Consider the following 14,691-nt stretch of genomic DNA (forward strand, 5'->3'; position numbering starts at 1 on the left):
GCTGCCAGGAAACAGGGCAGGCTTAGGGTTTGATGGGGTGACAAGTCTGACTAGGATCAGCTGTATTTTCCAAAGCATGGGGTGGAGAAATGACTCAAGGATAGCTCACCTCTGGTGGGTGGGAGGTGAAGTTGTTTTGTATTCCCCACCTGAGTGCCTGCTGCCTGCCTGCAAAGTAGCTGACCTGATTCCAGACAAGTCCTGGGGTGTGAAGTATTTTCAGCTTCAGCACTTGCAGACGTGAGACTTGTTGCTCCCTAGTTTGATTGCAATACTCTGCAATATGTTGCCTTCTCTGTCTCTTTGGGCAAGAGTTGAGGGGTGTGATGCTTACTAAGCCTGGGGCCAGTGAGTGATGATGGTCTGTGGACTTAGCTCTGGTTTGGGAGTGGTGCCTTTCTCAAAAAAAAAAAAAAAACCAGATAATAAAAAAGATTGGTTTGATCAAATCTGGGCTGGATTTGGACTTTTATCTCAAAAATGGAAAACCTCAGCGAGCCATAAAAGATCTAAGCTCACCAGCTTAATTATTAAATGACAAAACTTGAAAATAATGACCGGCAATTCAAGAATTTGCCTTTAAACTTCTGGTACTCAGTGACTTGCTGTATTGCACAGTCCAGAGAATGTAAGGAAGTGAGTGTGGTCAGGGACAAAGAGGAGGATTGGCCAATGCTCATTCTTCTTGAATGCAGGAGAGAGGGGAAGACATCTGCTAGGAGTTAATTACTGTCTTTTGTTTCTCCCTCCTTTCCCAGCAGTGTCACTGGCAACCATTCTTGCAGCGTTGGAGATGGCACAAAGTACAACGACACAGACAAGTGCTGGGGGCCAATTCGAAGGATTGATGCTTACAGGCTGTATCTGGTGAGCTTCTGGAACTGGGATAACCACTGTTGTCATTTAAAGTCTGCTTCTAGTGCTTAGGGATTTTTTTTTTTTTCTTGTAGAAGTAATGTAGTTCAAGTGAAAAACAGACTACGAAACTTTTGGTTCAGTCTGACTTTTTTGGCCAAATACCCCCTCCCTATTCTAGGTGACATGGCTGTGTTTGAACTTGTTTGCCATCAGAATGATCCTTATGTTTTGAGTTCTGTCCATCTTGGTGCGTAGTTTTATATTGCTTAAGCAGGTGAGATGTTTTTGCCAAAGGCTGGGTTTTTCTTCACTGGGTTTTTTCAGTGGCTGGCTAAGTAATATTTGCTTGGGGGTAATTGTTGTCAAGATACTGAAGTATATTAAACTCACTTGAGTGCTTTAGAATATAAAATACCCAGAGTTAGAAGGGACTCACAAGGAGCATTGAGTGCATTCTTTGTGTGAATAAAATTGTTAATGCTGCAGGAGAATCTGCTACTTGAAAGATGATGGAAACAACCAGCTTAGACAACATCCAGTGCTATACACTGCCTTAGTAATAACTTTGTCTAGTTCAGGATTGTCTATTGCATCTAATGCTGTGCTGGTTTCTGCTCTGAACCCAGGGTTTTTCCCAGAGGATGGTGAACATGGCTTCTCTAGAGCCTGGGGAGTGCTGAGTGCTCGTATTTGGAGACAGATGTCGGTAGGGCAAAATGGGAGGAGGGAAGGATGCTAGTGCTGTGTAGTGTGCCTTCTGTTAAGGGTCTCAGTGAGAATTTTAAGTAAAAGGAATGAGGGTGACTGCATGTGTGCAGAGAAATCCAGAGGTAATTTTGGAATTTGTACATTTTGGACATGCAGTGGATCACATCCAGTGTTACTGCAAAAGTAAGAGCTGGGCCTCAGAAATATTAGTGAATGTCAAAGTCTAGTTAATTATTTAAGAGAAATATTATTGCTTTATTAAATTCTGTCTTGGTCTGTTTCTTTAAAACTTCTAGAAGATTGAAGATTTCCTTCCTGAATTTCAATAACTCTCCCTGACCCAGCAGAAGGAGCTAGTCAGAAAAGGCAGACATGCATTAATTACTGCCTGTGTCTCTGGGATATTGTGTCTATAATTCATGAAGATAATTGTTGTTAGGACTTGCAAAATTAAAAAAATTAAGACTTTGTAAGCATTAGCCTTGCAGTCTGTGTACATAACTCTCAGAGGAGCTTTTCCCTCTGCTTGTCTTGTGGATTTGGAGAATAAATATCTGCAAAGTCTTTGCTATGGTTAATCCTTTCCTGCTCATTAACTGGGATGAGGCTTCAGTGTTGTTCTCTGTGCCCTCTTAGATGGAGGGTGGGGTTGTTTGTGGGAGAGCAGACCACTCTGTCGTGGTTTACTAGTGGGGGTCAGTTCTCCCAGTCACTATTTTCAGGATGCTTCTGTGTGTCAGCATTACCTCTAAGTTCTGCTTTTCTGTTCAAAGTCTCTAATGCTTCTTACTGGGTGAGGACGGGAGTAAACTGGGACTTGTTCTGCCTCCAGCTCTTCTGGTCCCACTCCCTGCTTGACCTGTGTGATTTCATTCTCAGAAACCAGAGAAGATGGTGACCTCTTTAGAGAGGGATAAGAGAGGTAATAATTTATAAAACACTCAGACAACAGTACTGACCCTGGCTTTGAGTTTGGGCTGCCTCTGAAGTGGCTGTGCTGGATAAATTTTTCACCTGCTGTCCTGGTTAATATTTTCCCCACTGCCCTGTTTGCAGTGTGGACAACTAGTGACTGGTTGAGCTCTTAAACTTCCTGAGAGAAATCTGGGGATGGGAGGGCAGGACAAGGAAGCCACTTGACTTCAAGCAAAGAATTTAGCAGTAAACCATTGTAATTATCTCACACATTTTGTCCAAGCTTCTTGTGTATAGAAGTAGAGTTTTGAGCGTGCCAGAAAAGCTGAAACCTGCCTGTCTGAAGGGGAAAATACAACATGGAAGTGAGGAGGGGAGAGATGCATCAAGAGCACAGCTTCTCTTGGTCCCAGGGGATCATACCCATAGAGAACTATTCTGTTTTCTTAACATTCTATTTTGAATTCTTGCCTGATGGAATAATTCAGGTTCCACATTTCAGTGGACAAACAAGGTCTCTTTTTGCAAACAAGTTCCCCTGTGGCAAGGGACAGATGGACACTGCGATCCCAAAAGAAAGCAGCTGAGTTTTTGGATCAGCCCTTTTGTCCTAGATGGCTGCCTCTAGTTTTCCCACCTTATCTTAGTACTGTATTTAGGTTTAAGTGACTTTTAGGAGGAAGATGTGTGGATGTTACTGAAACTTCTTGCCTATTCCAGTGAAGGAGCAGTTCTCTGGAAGTAGTGTTATATTTCATACTCTGTGCATGACCCTACAGAAAACCTATTTTGAAGGAGAATAATCTATTTGAGGTTTTTTGGACAAATGGTGCCAATGGGAGCTGCTTTGTGCCAAGTCCCACCAGTCTGCCAAAGACCCGTGCTGCCTTCCTCCTGTCAACTTTTTCTCTCCCAACACTGTGTATTCTTTTCAACAAAAACCATTTCAAACATTGACTCTTCAAGCTGGTGATGGAGAGAAGAATAATGACTGACGTAAAAATCCTTTTTCATGCCTTATTGTCTAAAAAGGCTTCTGGAAGCTGTCTCTGCTCTGATTACTGTGAATGGAAGCTGAAAACTATGTACATAATGAGAATATTTAGATTAAATTCTTCTCTTGAGACTTGCTTGTCTGTGCAGCATCTTTATTGCTGCTCCAAGATTTCACACCTAAGTGTGTCTGCAGAGTCTTCAGAGACTGCTGGGCCCCTATTAACCTTTGTCTGAACAAATGGTTGTCTTGCTTCTTGTTTATAAATTGCTTTGGAAAATAAAAACTTGCAAAACAAATAAGTGAAGGCAAGTGCAGGAAATATGTTAATAGACTTTTGCTCCTGTCCCATCACCTGCTGCTAATATTTGCCTCCTTTTTGGGACCGTAACGACCTGGGAGGTTTGAAGGGTGAATCTTGCTGTGCTGTTCACTCCTGTGAGGGCAAGACCATGCAGGACAAATTTTCTTCCAAGAAAGGTGTGTGTTGGGCAGCCCAGCGACCTTGTTTAAGGCAAGCAGTGATCACAGCTAAAGCAGATCGATGGCTTTCTATCTTTGCTTCAGACCCGTTACCACCCTGCCATGTCCTCAACAGCTGGAGTGACTCCCAAGTCCCTTGGCTGTCTCTGGCAGTGCTGAGGACAGAGTCACGTTCTCTCAGTGCTGAGTTCACACTTCAGTGCAGCTGCTTTATCATGCTCTCTGTAGGTTCCACTGGACTGTGCTGGGGAGGTCATGGGGAAGGGGCTGCAGATTTAAGTTTCAGATCTTTCATCGTAACACTTTCTTGTCTTTCTGTCCAAGTCATGTGGGAATGTGATGTGATAGTCCCTGTTTCTAGAAAGCAGATACTGAGATAAATTAGAGATTAAATCCTGGGGATCAGCCGCCATTCAGTGTCTGATCCAAACTGTGTTCATGACCTGGCAAACAAGGCTTCTGTTCTGCATCAGGGCAGCCGTTGAGGCTGAAACCTCTACTCTGTTCTCAGCCCTCCTCTTCTGGCAATCTGGGGCATGGTGTCTTCCCATGATGGAAAGGCAGTGGCTTAAATTCTCAAGGGGAGCCGTGTGCCTTTCAGAAGAGGCACTGGCACAGGTATACTCCTGGTAGCCTGGCTCGGTAGCACGTCAAAGCCACCAGGTGCATCTGTTCTGTCTGAGTCTCCGTTGGTTTTTTTAGCTGATTGGGAAAGGGACGCGGCATCCGCTTGTGCCGGTTCACAGATGCTGCAGTATCGCAGGCGGCCCAGCGGGTGCAGGCCGGGCGAGGATGGGAGCGCAGATGGTTTAATGGAGATTATCCCAGTTGGAAACGTGCTTGTGCAGTGAATAAAATGAGCGGGCTCGCAGGCGCTTACTGTCCCTCTTCAGGAGGGGACAATGTCACCCCGGCCCGACACTCTGATCGGTGACCAGAGCAGGGCCAGGCTGCAGCTGCGGGAGGCTGTGCAGGGGGGTGAGGGGGTGCTCTGAGGACACACGTACTGTTGTGCCATTGCTCAGTACCAGCAGAACTTAATCGGCAAATGCAAAGGCTGAACTGATAAGTGTTGATGTGGATCCCATCGGCCTTGGCACGGGGCTGCCTTCCCGGCCGTGGGCTGGAGTGCTGGGCTTTGTGTACCTGCTGTACGTGCTCTGCTTCCCTCCACGGCATTCCTCCTTCCTGACTCTGCCTGTGCCCTGCTCTGGGTAAAGGTATCTCAGATTTTTATTGTCAAAATAGATCTTTCCAAATGCGTTTACCTGCGCTGGGGCAGTTTTATCAGCTTGTTTGGTACAACGATGCTCTTGTGGCCTCTCAGTCCATTGTTGCCTTCTGTAGATTTTTTTGTTGTTGTTGTTTTTGGTTTTTTTGGTTTATATTTTGCCACCCAGCAGTGATATGAGACGAGCCCTCATGGCAGTACTTGAATATCCATGCTTGATCTAACCTGTCTGTTGCCAACAGGGAGCTGGAGTAACAGAGCTGGAGCACTGCTGCAAGCAGAGTGCTTCTTCCAAGGGCACCTGGGTTTTCTCCACCATTCCCTTTGCAGCAAGTGCTTTTCCTCTGCCCTGCCTTCCTCAGCTGTGCCCTGCAGCAACATTTGGTAATAAATGGGTCACAGCTGCTGTCTCCTGGATATTTATTCTTACAATGTCTAGAGACCTTGAGAACCTGTGGTGGGGAAGGAAGCTGCCTCAGTGGCAGGAGCTGGACCAGGGAAGGCTGATTTCACAGCATATCAGTCAAAAAGGTTTGGGGCACTTGTCCTGGGCTCCCAGAGTGAGCCAGTAAAAAGGAAGGAAAGCTGATGGAAGTTTATCCTGATGATGTGAAATCGTCATCTAGTTCGAATTAATTGCTTAAACTGTAACATTGTTGTGTCCTAAGTTACTTCAGCCTGCAGTAAGGATGCAGCAGGACTGGGGCACTGTTAGCTTGTCACCCTGCATATCCTACAAGAAGTTATTCATGGTTATTTTTGCCAAAAGTATTGCATTATATTCCTTACCACAAATGCTTTGATGTGGTTTACCATGATACTGATATAGAAATAAATGTACAAAAAAGGCAGTTGCCACTTCTGTGCATAAAGGCAGTTCTGAAAGCCTTCAAAATAAGAAAAAGCTTTTCAAGAGTCCAGAATATTGTGCCATTTCTGTGTGTACAGGCCACCTGAGTTTTGAAGCATTGCTGTGATATGAGAGGAGTTAATACTGCATTAAGTATCAATATCAGTAGGCCAATTTGTTATAGGTGCCCCTGAAATACAGCTTTGCCTGGCTAAAAGCCCTGTCTCAGAGGCTGACTGGAGTCTTCTCATGCCTCTCCTCTACTCAGAGTAGCAAAAAGTAAAGTCAGTTAAGTTGTTGCTTTGGTCTGGAGTTGTTGAAGAGGGATAGGTGCCAAGTTCTGCTAAAATTAATGGTGTCTGGATGTGGGATGGGGAGGCAAGTCTCAGCTCTCTTTATTGTGCAAGTAATAGGTTGAAATTGTCTCACAGCCTTGTTAATATGGCATAAATCCTGCCTCCTTCATCCTGGTCTATTCTTCTGTGGGCTCATCAATAAATCCTTTCAATTGCTTGCTCATCATATGCCTGTGACAGATAGACTGGCTCTACTGGTGGTTGCCACACTCCTTGTGTTTCCTAATGCAAAGGGATCTTCAGATAATAACTGGCCTTGTGAAAAAGAGATTACTCCTGAGCCATCAGGAGGAGAGGCAGGTGAGTGTAGTGTTTTGAAAGTGAAATATAAACTTGTTGTACCAGTGACCTAAGAGCTGGAGTGCAGGTTCTGATGGGTGATTTTTCTTGCTTCCTTGTAACTGATGGCATTTTGAGTAAAAGAAATATCAGCCAGAAGGCAAACACTGGGTGAGAGAGTCAGCCTTTGGGACCAGACTGAAGCAACTGCAAGACCACGCTTTGAAGCAACTAACATTAATGGATTAGCTTGTCTCTTTTCACTGGAAAATCAATAGTGCAGGGGACTGGAATGTGTTTTCTGTACAGAGCTGTCTGTTCACAATGAGAAGTGGGTTTTTCCTAAGTGGAGCTTGGGTTGCACTTGTCACTTGGACGCTGAGCTTTTCTAAAGGACCAATCCTGCCCCCCTGGCACCTCCAGCAGGCTGACCAGGACTGTCTGGAAGGGAAGGGTGTTGTGGTGCTGCTTGGCCAGGTGTGCTGCAGGTGCTACCAGCCCTTCAGAGAAGCAGGGTGCAAGAAAGGCAGAGATACAATGGGCAGAGGCCATCAGTGAGCTCAATCACCCTTGGCTTACGCAAGGAAGAATGTCCTACATGCTTTAGTGCTTGGTTTGACTTATGTGGTGTTGGATGGTGATCATTAACCTTGGAAGCAAACCAGCTAAACAAACTGGGTGAAGCAGCGGCTTTAGATAGATCTGTTTGCTTTTCTGCACATTCTACAGTTGGGAGCTCACCAGAGGTGATGTTGGGCTCAAAGCACAGCCCTGTGCACAGTACAGCCACCCTACTAAGGCTGTGAGGCCATGCTGCTGCTTTCCCTGAATAAAGCTGTCTCTTTGGAGTCAACTCACTTGGGCATCAAGGCACCCAAAGCTGACACTGTTCTTTCCTTATACTGGAGACCAATCTCTGCTGAATAGGGCAGGTGTCAGAACTAATACATGTGATCACCCGCTCCCTACACCGACTGGTAAAGGTTTAAAAAGGGCCGTTTAAAAATCCTTTCTTGGACTAGGCTGTTCCAGCGGAGCCACAAATCTTAGGTTTTCAGAACATTTGTGGAAAATAAGAAATATATTTCCCCTGTGCAACGTTACCTTTTTGCAATGATTGTGACAGCATCCTAGGAGCCAGAGTTGGAGACGACCTGTTAAGTCAGCTAAAAAATCCCCTGGGAAATGCAATATAAGCCTTTTTCTTAACAGCAGATTTTCCAGTATTCTGTTCGGTGCTTTAGCACCAGCTTTGTTTTTAAACAGAGGTCTGACCTTGCTGCCTGCTTGATTCACATCAGTGTTTTGATCAAGTAAGACAGCAGTCTTGATCTCTCATCCCCTGAAATTACCATTAATTCCTTAATATACAGGTAGAAAGTACCAGGGCTGTGGAACTGTGCAGTTCTGCTGCTATGAACATTATCAGAAGCTGTAGAGGAAAGCTCTGGACAGACCCATGTATCTTTTTACTCCTAAATAAAAGTCTGCAACTTAACACCATCCTAAATTGTGCTGTATGTCTGAGTGAGATCACTGACGCTCTTGTCCAAAAATGTGGATTTTTGGACTACATCAGCAAATCCCACACGTAGCTCATGCTTCTGTAAGCAGGACTATAAATACAAATAATGCAGCTGGGATTTATCTTGTAAGTTGAAGTCCGTATAATACTCTGGGGTAGAGCTGATCTCCCAAGCCTGTTGCACCTGTTTGGTGTGCACTGTGTAGGGAAGAAGGCTGGAAGTGAACAGACACCCCACTAGCCCCGGGCAACAAGGCTTTAACTCTTCTTTTGTGCTAAGTAGTTTCAAAGTGAGGGACTTTGCTTCCCTTCAGGCAACTCCTGCATGACACAGTGAGCAGGATGATGCTGCCCCTGAAGCTACATCCTCCAGGCAGCCGGAGAATCCTGTGAAACTCAACTGAGAAGTTTGTAGGGGAGAAAAGTAAAGAGGACAAATACGGCTTAGTGGTAGAAGCACTGCTGATGTTGTGGCAGACAAGGGCTTAGTGGCCGTCAGGAACATTCATCCTTGCTGAACCCAAGTACCTCCTAACCCTGGCAGCTTGTAGCTTGACATGTTTGCAGGGCCCTCTGTGCATCCGTGTCACGCTGGTCCACATCTCCCTTGCTTTGTGCTGTCTAACCCAGGGGCTTTTGTAGTCAATATAAATATTGTTGTAGTTGCCAATGCCCTGCTAGGAGAGGCTACAAATATGCAGGAATTTGGGGCAGTATTTTTGATAAAGATGATGCCCTCGCACTTTCTTGGAGGAAACTCATTAATCTCTCATACCATGCTAATGAATTGGGGAGGCAGAGAACAACTCCTCAAGGTCACTGAGTGTCACAAAGGAGGAAAGCTCCATGTTCATATGCTGTGGGAGATCAGAGCAAGCTGGGGGGGGGGGGAGGGCACAGCCAAACTTGGCTCTGCACCTCCTTTGCTGTCCTTCCAAGTATCACAACCCAAGCATTCAGCTCTCCTGCATCTATCCACTTTGCTGCTTCCCTCCTGCTTGTTCAGATGCAATTAGGAGATGCAGAATAAGGGGGAGCCAGGGGTCAAGGAGGCGGTAAAGTGATTACAAGATGCTGCAAACGGCTGTACCATAAATAGTCCAATGATGAAAAATTAGATGCCAGTCACCTCGGGGTTATTGCTGGCCTCTATCTCTCTCTTGTTGTGAAAAATGATAATGGAAGTGTATTTACCCCAGAGTGTAAGCTTGCCGCTGGCTGTGATCCTGCACACCCCAGGTATGCCAGGAACAGAATCCTTGCACCTAATGACTTTCTGAGAACACTTTGTGCCTGAATTCCTTCAATTTAAGTGGAGAAAAAGCTGGTATTTCGGGGCATTCTTTCCAAAGTGGAAAGTTCCTGGTGCTCAGAGATTGACCAGCTCCAGTAACAGGCTGTGGCCCTGAGTAAGGATAGGGAGAGGATAAGGATGAGGGAGGAGGAGAGGAGAGGAGCACCCTCAAGTACTTCCTTGCTGTCAGTGTGCTGCTTCTGCCTTGGCCTCCCAGAGCTGTATGTGGAGGCTGCCCAGTTCACAGCCAGTTTTTGGTGTGTTGGATGACCAACAAGATCAGAGCTTAAGGAGCTGGGATGACTACACCTTTTTGCTGGGTGGGCAGGTAGAATCAAATGCTGGTGCTGGGCTGGAGCCTTTGAAAATCTCTAGATAGTATTCTGATCAATTGAAGTTGGTATCTTTGGGGATACAAGCACTTCTTTTCATCCCCTGCAGAAGATCTTCCATTTGGGAAGAGGCATTAGGATCACTGTGGCACAGGAACTGTGGGAGGCAGCATCCAACTTAAAGGGTACTGTAGGTGAAAGGCCACTGCTTTGCTGGCAAAAACCAGCCTGGCAGCAGCTGAGGTCTTAATTCCTGGAGGATACCTCCTCGCTGCCTGAAGGAACTGGGGAAGAAGGTGGGTAAGGGCTCCTCAGTGCCAGGAATATGCCTGGTGTGAGTTATGATTATAAAGCTCTGCCAGGTGTCCCTAGAGCAGCACGGTAATTACCGGAGCTGCTGTGGCAGCTGCCTGCTGTACCCATAGCACAACTGCCCTTGTTTCTTCAGCTATAAATATTCCTTGTGGATTGTGGAAGTCCATTGTGACTTCCTGAATATGCAGGGGATCTGGAGGTTAAAATCCCTCTTGTCTCTCAACTTCTTTGAGCAATCCTTGTTCTGTGGCTGGTTTATCTCTTTTCAACCAACTCTGAGCTTCATAACAGCTTGTCTGCTGATAACTTGCTGCCTATCAGCACGGCCCCTGCTGCAGCCCTGCCTCCAGCCTTGAGAGGCTGTGGATTTTCAGCTTTTTTTTTTTTTTTTTTAGCTCTCTAAAAAGCTTCTTCCTGAACAATCAGACTCTTTCCATGTATTTATATTTGTACTGTCCGCTGCAAGGGGTAAAGCTTTACCAAGGAAAGCTTGGATGGCCGCCCTTGCTGATAGGCCATCTGGCTCTGTACCTTGAGATATGAGCTCATGTAGGACAGAAACGTGGCCTTGTCACCCCAGTGAAGGGGACGAGAGATGGCAGAGGGGACACCACACTCAAGAACCTTTTCCCTTAAGGTGTTTCAGCTGAAAAGCCCTGGAGCCCACCTTGGGGTAGCACTGCAGTAGCCACAACTTGAAGTGGGTGCAGAGGAGCTTGCAGAGGCTGCAGCTGTGTGCTGGGAGAGCTGCAGGTAGCTCTGAAATGCCATGAAGCTGTTTTCTTTATCTAGCAGTTCCAAGCAAGAGTGGGGAAAGCACCATGCATTTAATATTTCTCTCCAAAGTCATCCCTAAGAATTCCCTGAGGACGTGAATAGAACACCGGTTCCTAAGGAATTACTTAAGGTCTGGTTCAGTCTTCCAACCAGGAATAAAACCTCTGACCTGTGCCCATGCCAGTAAATCCAGTTGTGCTTTTTGGGCTTCTTTTTCCCTACATGTGACACGCTCTAGTGAAAAGCACCTGAGGTGGGAACAGAGTATCCCAGTTCCCTGACATCTTGTTTGCTCTCTGTACTTGCGCAGTCTGGTTTTGTTGGATTGTTTCATCTGTCCCTTCTAGTGCTCATCTGAGTTGTGAAATAGCTCTGAGCTCAGGGATGTCTTGCAGAAGCAGAGCAGGTGTCAGAGTTGCCACTTCTGACAGTATGTAAGAAATGTCTGCTTTTTGCTGCCGTGCTCAAGGAGACTTTCCTTGCATCTGAGCACGGAATCAAGCAAAGCTTCCTTTGGGTAGTGCTTGTCCAGTCGAGCCTGTGTCTTGTTGGTGTCAGGCTTTGCTGTGGGAATGTTGTGTACCTACCATCCAGTATCAAGCACTGAACCCTTGGCTTTCCTGCAGAAGTGTCCAAGTGTACCAAGGAGAGTGATTGTTTTATTAAACCAGTGACCTTTTAATGAGATCTTATCTTACCCCTCTTTAGAGCAGGGTTATTTGCTGTGCTGTCGCATGGGGCAGAGGTACTGTTGCTCAACAGCTGTGAAATCTAAACATCAGTATCTACAGAGATGGAGCTGATACCATCCTAAAGTGAAGTTTGTCTGAGATGTCACTTCTATCAAAGGGAAGCAAGAGCTCCAAGGAATGATATGGTTTTGGAGGGGAATTTTAGTTTAGGCAGGGAGGAGGAAAGGAAAAGGCAGGGTGGCTGGGGGCCCCATAGGGAGGTAGGTATCTAAGGAGTAAGCGCTACAACACCTCTTCTTCATCTTCACATTAAAACTGGGGGGTCATTGCTCTGTTATCTGTAAACTAAGTAACTTCTCATTGGTATAATAGCCCTGTGCTGCACAAATGATTTTATTCAAAAAACTCTTGCACTTTTTGCACTGCCCCTGGCACATTTGCTGCATTTAACAATCATGGTCTCACTTTACTCAGTTACATACCTTGCTTCCACCCAATCTTTTTGAAAGTTTCAAGGCTCTGAATCAATAAGAAGCAATAGCTACCGTTTTTAATTCACTGCTTGGCAAGCACCGAAAACAGATGCAGTTCTTACAGATGAGTTTGTGTAGCATGAAAACAAGCAAGTCCTGATGACAGTTATGAACGAGGCTGGTTTTTCAGATGGTCCTCTTGCAAATGTATGCAGGCACTAGCCATAATGCTGTAACTACTGTATCTAATACATGAATCATCCATGTTTTGGATGCTAATTGTGCTTCCTGAGCAATATTGGCTGCTGCTGTAAAAGCCACATGCTGAGCAGCAGATGAAAGCTATTGAACTGTACTGGTTCAGAGTGATAGATGGACCCTTCAGGTCAATAAAGAACCCGTTTGGTCAAACAGCCCTCTGACTGGCTTAAAGCATGTTTGTATGGTCTGAAAGACCCCTGGCATTAGCTGGCCATCACTTAGTGGTTGAGAGCTCTCTTGGTGGTCCTCTTGGCTGCAACTAAGCTGATAAAAACCAACCAGATGTCCTATTAACGCTTGATCTTACTCTTGCTTTTATCAGATAATCCAATAAACAAGGTTATGTAACCAAGTTTTAACATAAGAGCTTTAATAAAATATACTTTTAGAAATATATAAATATATATATATATAAATACATTCCAGGCAACGGTAAGACCTAGTTAGTCCCCCCTGTGGCAAGAAGACTCGAGTTGACCAGCCTGCTTTTTCATTTTGAAATACTGAGAGCTGACAGGTGCAGAGGCTGGGAAAGTGGTATCAGCTGAGTTGCCAGCTCAGGGAAGATCCCAAACCTTGGTGCCTGTGTTGCTGTGGCTTGGCTTGGAATGGATTTGAAGACCCTCCCAGGGGTTGAGCAGGCTGGTGTGCTGCTTGTGGCTCCTACTAGCCTGCAGGGAAGAGTGTAATTCAGGGTGACAAGCTGCTGTTCTTTCTTCTACCCTCACTGGTTTCTCATTTTTTGACTGGAAAATGTCAGTAAAAGCAACAAAAACACCATCCTTTTTTTGTCGTTAGTGTGCTGGATTTTCATGCTGTTTTTCAGCATGAGAAAGGAAGGAAAAAAAAAAGAAAATAATTTTGCATTTACTTGCTGTGTGTGGATTCCACATACCATCCACTGTGAGCCTGGTGATTTACCTGGCCTTTCCCATTTAATGGAGGAGCTTGGAGGGAAATGAGGGAATCACTCTTAATAGCCAACCCTGTGCAAAAGCACTATAATGGTTCCTCTCTGCTATCTTGTGAATTTAGACGGCATTTAATAGATTCAGTTCTCCTCCTTAGCTGAAGGAAGCATTCCTTCACCTTGTTTCAGTTTAGCAATGAATCAGTCCCCTATGCCTGCTTGTTTCTAATAAACCACTTCACTAGCAGAAAAGTCTTAATCAAAGTAGACTGTGCCCATTCTGCCTTGGGTGGGTTTATTTGCTGAATCTTAGGAAGAGAATGATAAACTCCTAGAAAATACCTCAGCTGACTCAAGAGGTGAACTGGAAAACTTGGGAGGGTTTTTTTCATGTGCCAGGGCTCTGCATATTTGACTTCTGACAGGGCTGACTGGTACAGTTTTCTGTGTAGGTTTTAGATTGTTTGAATTACATGTGTAATGAAGTACTTTGTGAATTATTTCCCTCTGGGAGAGACTAGAGCTTGGAAAACATCAGGTAGAAAGTTTGGGTATTATGTCTGAGGTGCTTATTTGGGCTTACTTCTTCCTTAGGGAGAAGTTTTGAAACTAATTAACTTAATGGGTTGGAAGAGCATTGAGGTGTCTGGCACAGTGAGGGTGGAGGAAGCAGACATTCTCCTGCTAAGCACTGTGGTTTCTTTTCATCCTTTTGGGGATATGTTTTTAAATAGGGTTCCTGGCCTTGGGACTCTTGTGATGGTTGATGGTGAGGTTAGCTCTAATCCAGGGACTGAGTTGTTGTCCTCATGTCGTGGCTGTTGGTGAGAAACTGGCCCCTTTCTCCTACCCTGTGTTCAGTCCTGGTGAGCTGTACAGAGTTTCACTTCAAAATTATGTTAATCTGGATGTTTAATGTCCAGTTCTGCCCAGGCTTTCTCCTTCCAAGCAGTCCTGTGTGTTCTGTGGCTTCTCTTCTACAAGTTGTTGGCACAAATCCCTGCAAAGCAAGGCAACCTCATCTCACTGCAGGCCTTAGCATTGTTTGTATTGATCCATGGATATTCATCTCGGATCACTAATGGGTGTCAAGTGAAAAAGGTAATAAATTTCTATTGCACTAGAATTAACCTCTCGCTTGGCTCCTTTGGACCAGGATCTCGTTAAGAACAGAAGACACTGATCATCCTAAAGGATGGGGGGGGACATTCAACCATTCAAGCACGACTTTTATCTCTCCCCCATGAGTTAAGCAGTAATGGCCAGAGAGGAGGAGAGTTGAAAACCTTGCTGAATGGATTTGGTTGTTTAAGGTCTTCTGAGAACTGGAGAATAACTGCAAAAGGTGAAGGACATCCAGGTTCTTCCAGAACCTAAGGATGCTTTGTGATGCTTTTCAGCAACTGAGCCCCAAATCCACCTTGACACATCTCCTTTC

At 45.3% G+C, this 14,691-nt stretch overlaps 1 protein-coding gene across 3 annotated transcripts in view; it reads left to right on the top strand.

The window, feature by feature from the left end:
• The window catches only part of TMEM104 (transmembrane protein 104), a 44,778-nt gene that overhangs the window by 11,347 nt on the left and 18,740 nt on the right, over positions 1 to 14,691 (top strand). For 2 of the 3 annotated variants that reach the window (XM_066200383.1, XM_066200381.1), the window contains exon 8: positions 759 to 867. In XM_066200383.1, coding sequence (XP_066056480.1) covers positions 759 to 867 — 109 coding nt within the window. The remainder of the gene's footprint in view (positions 1 to 758; positions 868 to 14,691) is intronic. The other variant, XM_066200382.1, reaches the window with a different exon arrangement.

This window comes from Chamaea fasciata, unplaced genomic scaffold (assembly GCF_029207755.1).
Source record: "Chamaea fasciata isolate MVZ Bird 193981 ecotype frontalis unplaced genomic scaffold, bChaFas1.0.hap1 SCAF_19, whole genome shotgun sequence".
Lineage (NCBI taxonomy): Eukaryota > Metazoa > Chordata > Aves > Passeriformes > Sylviidae > Chamaea > Chamaea fasciata.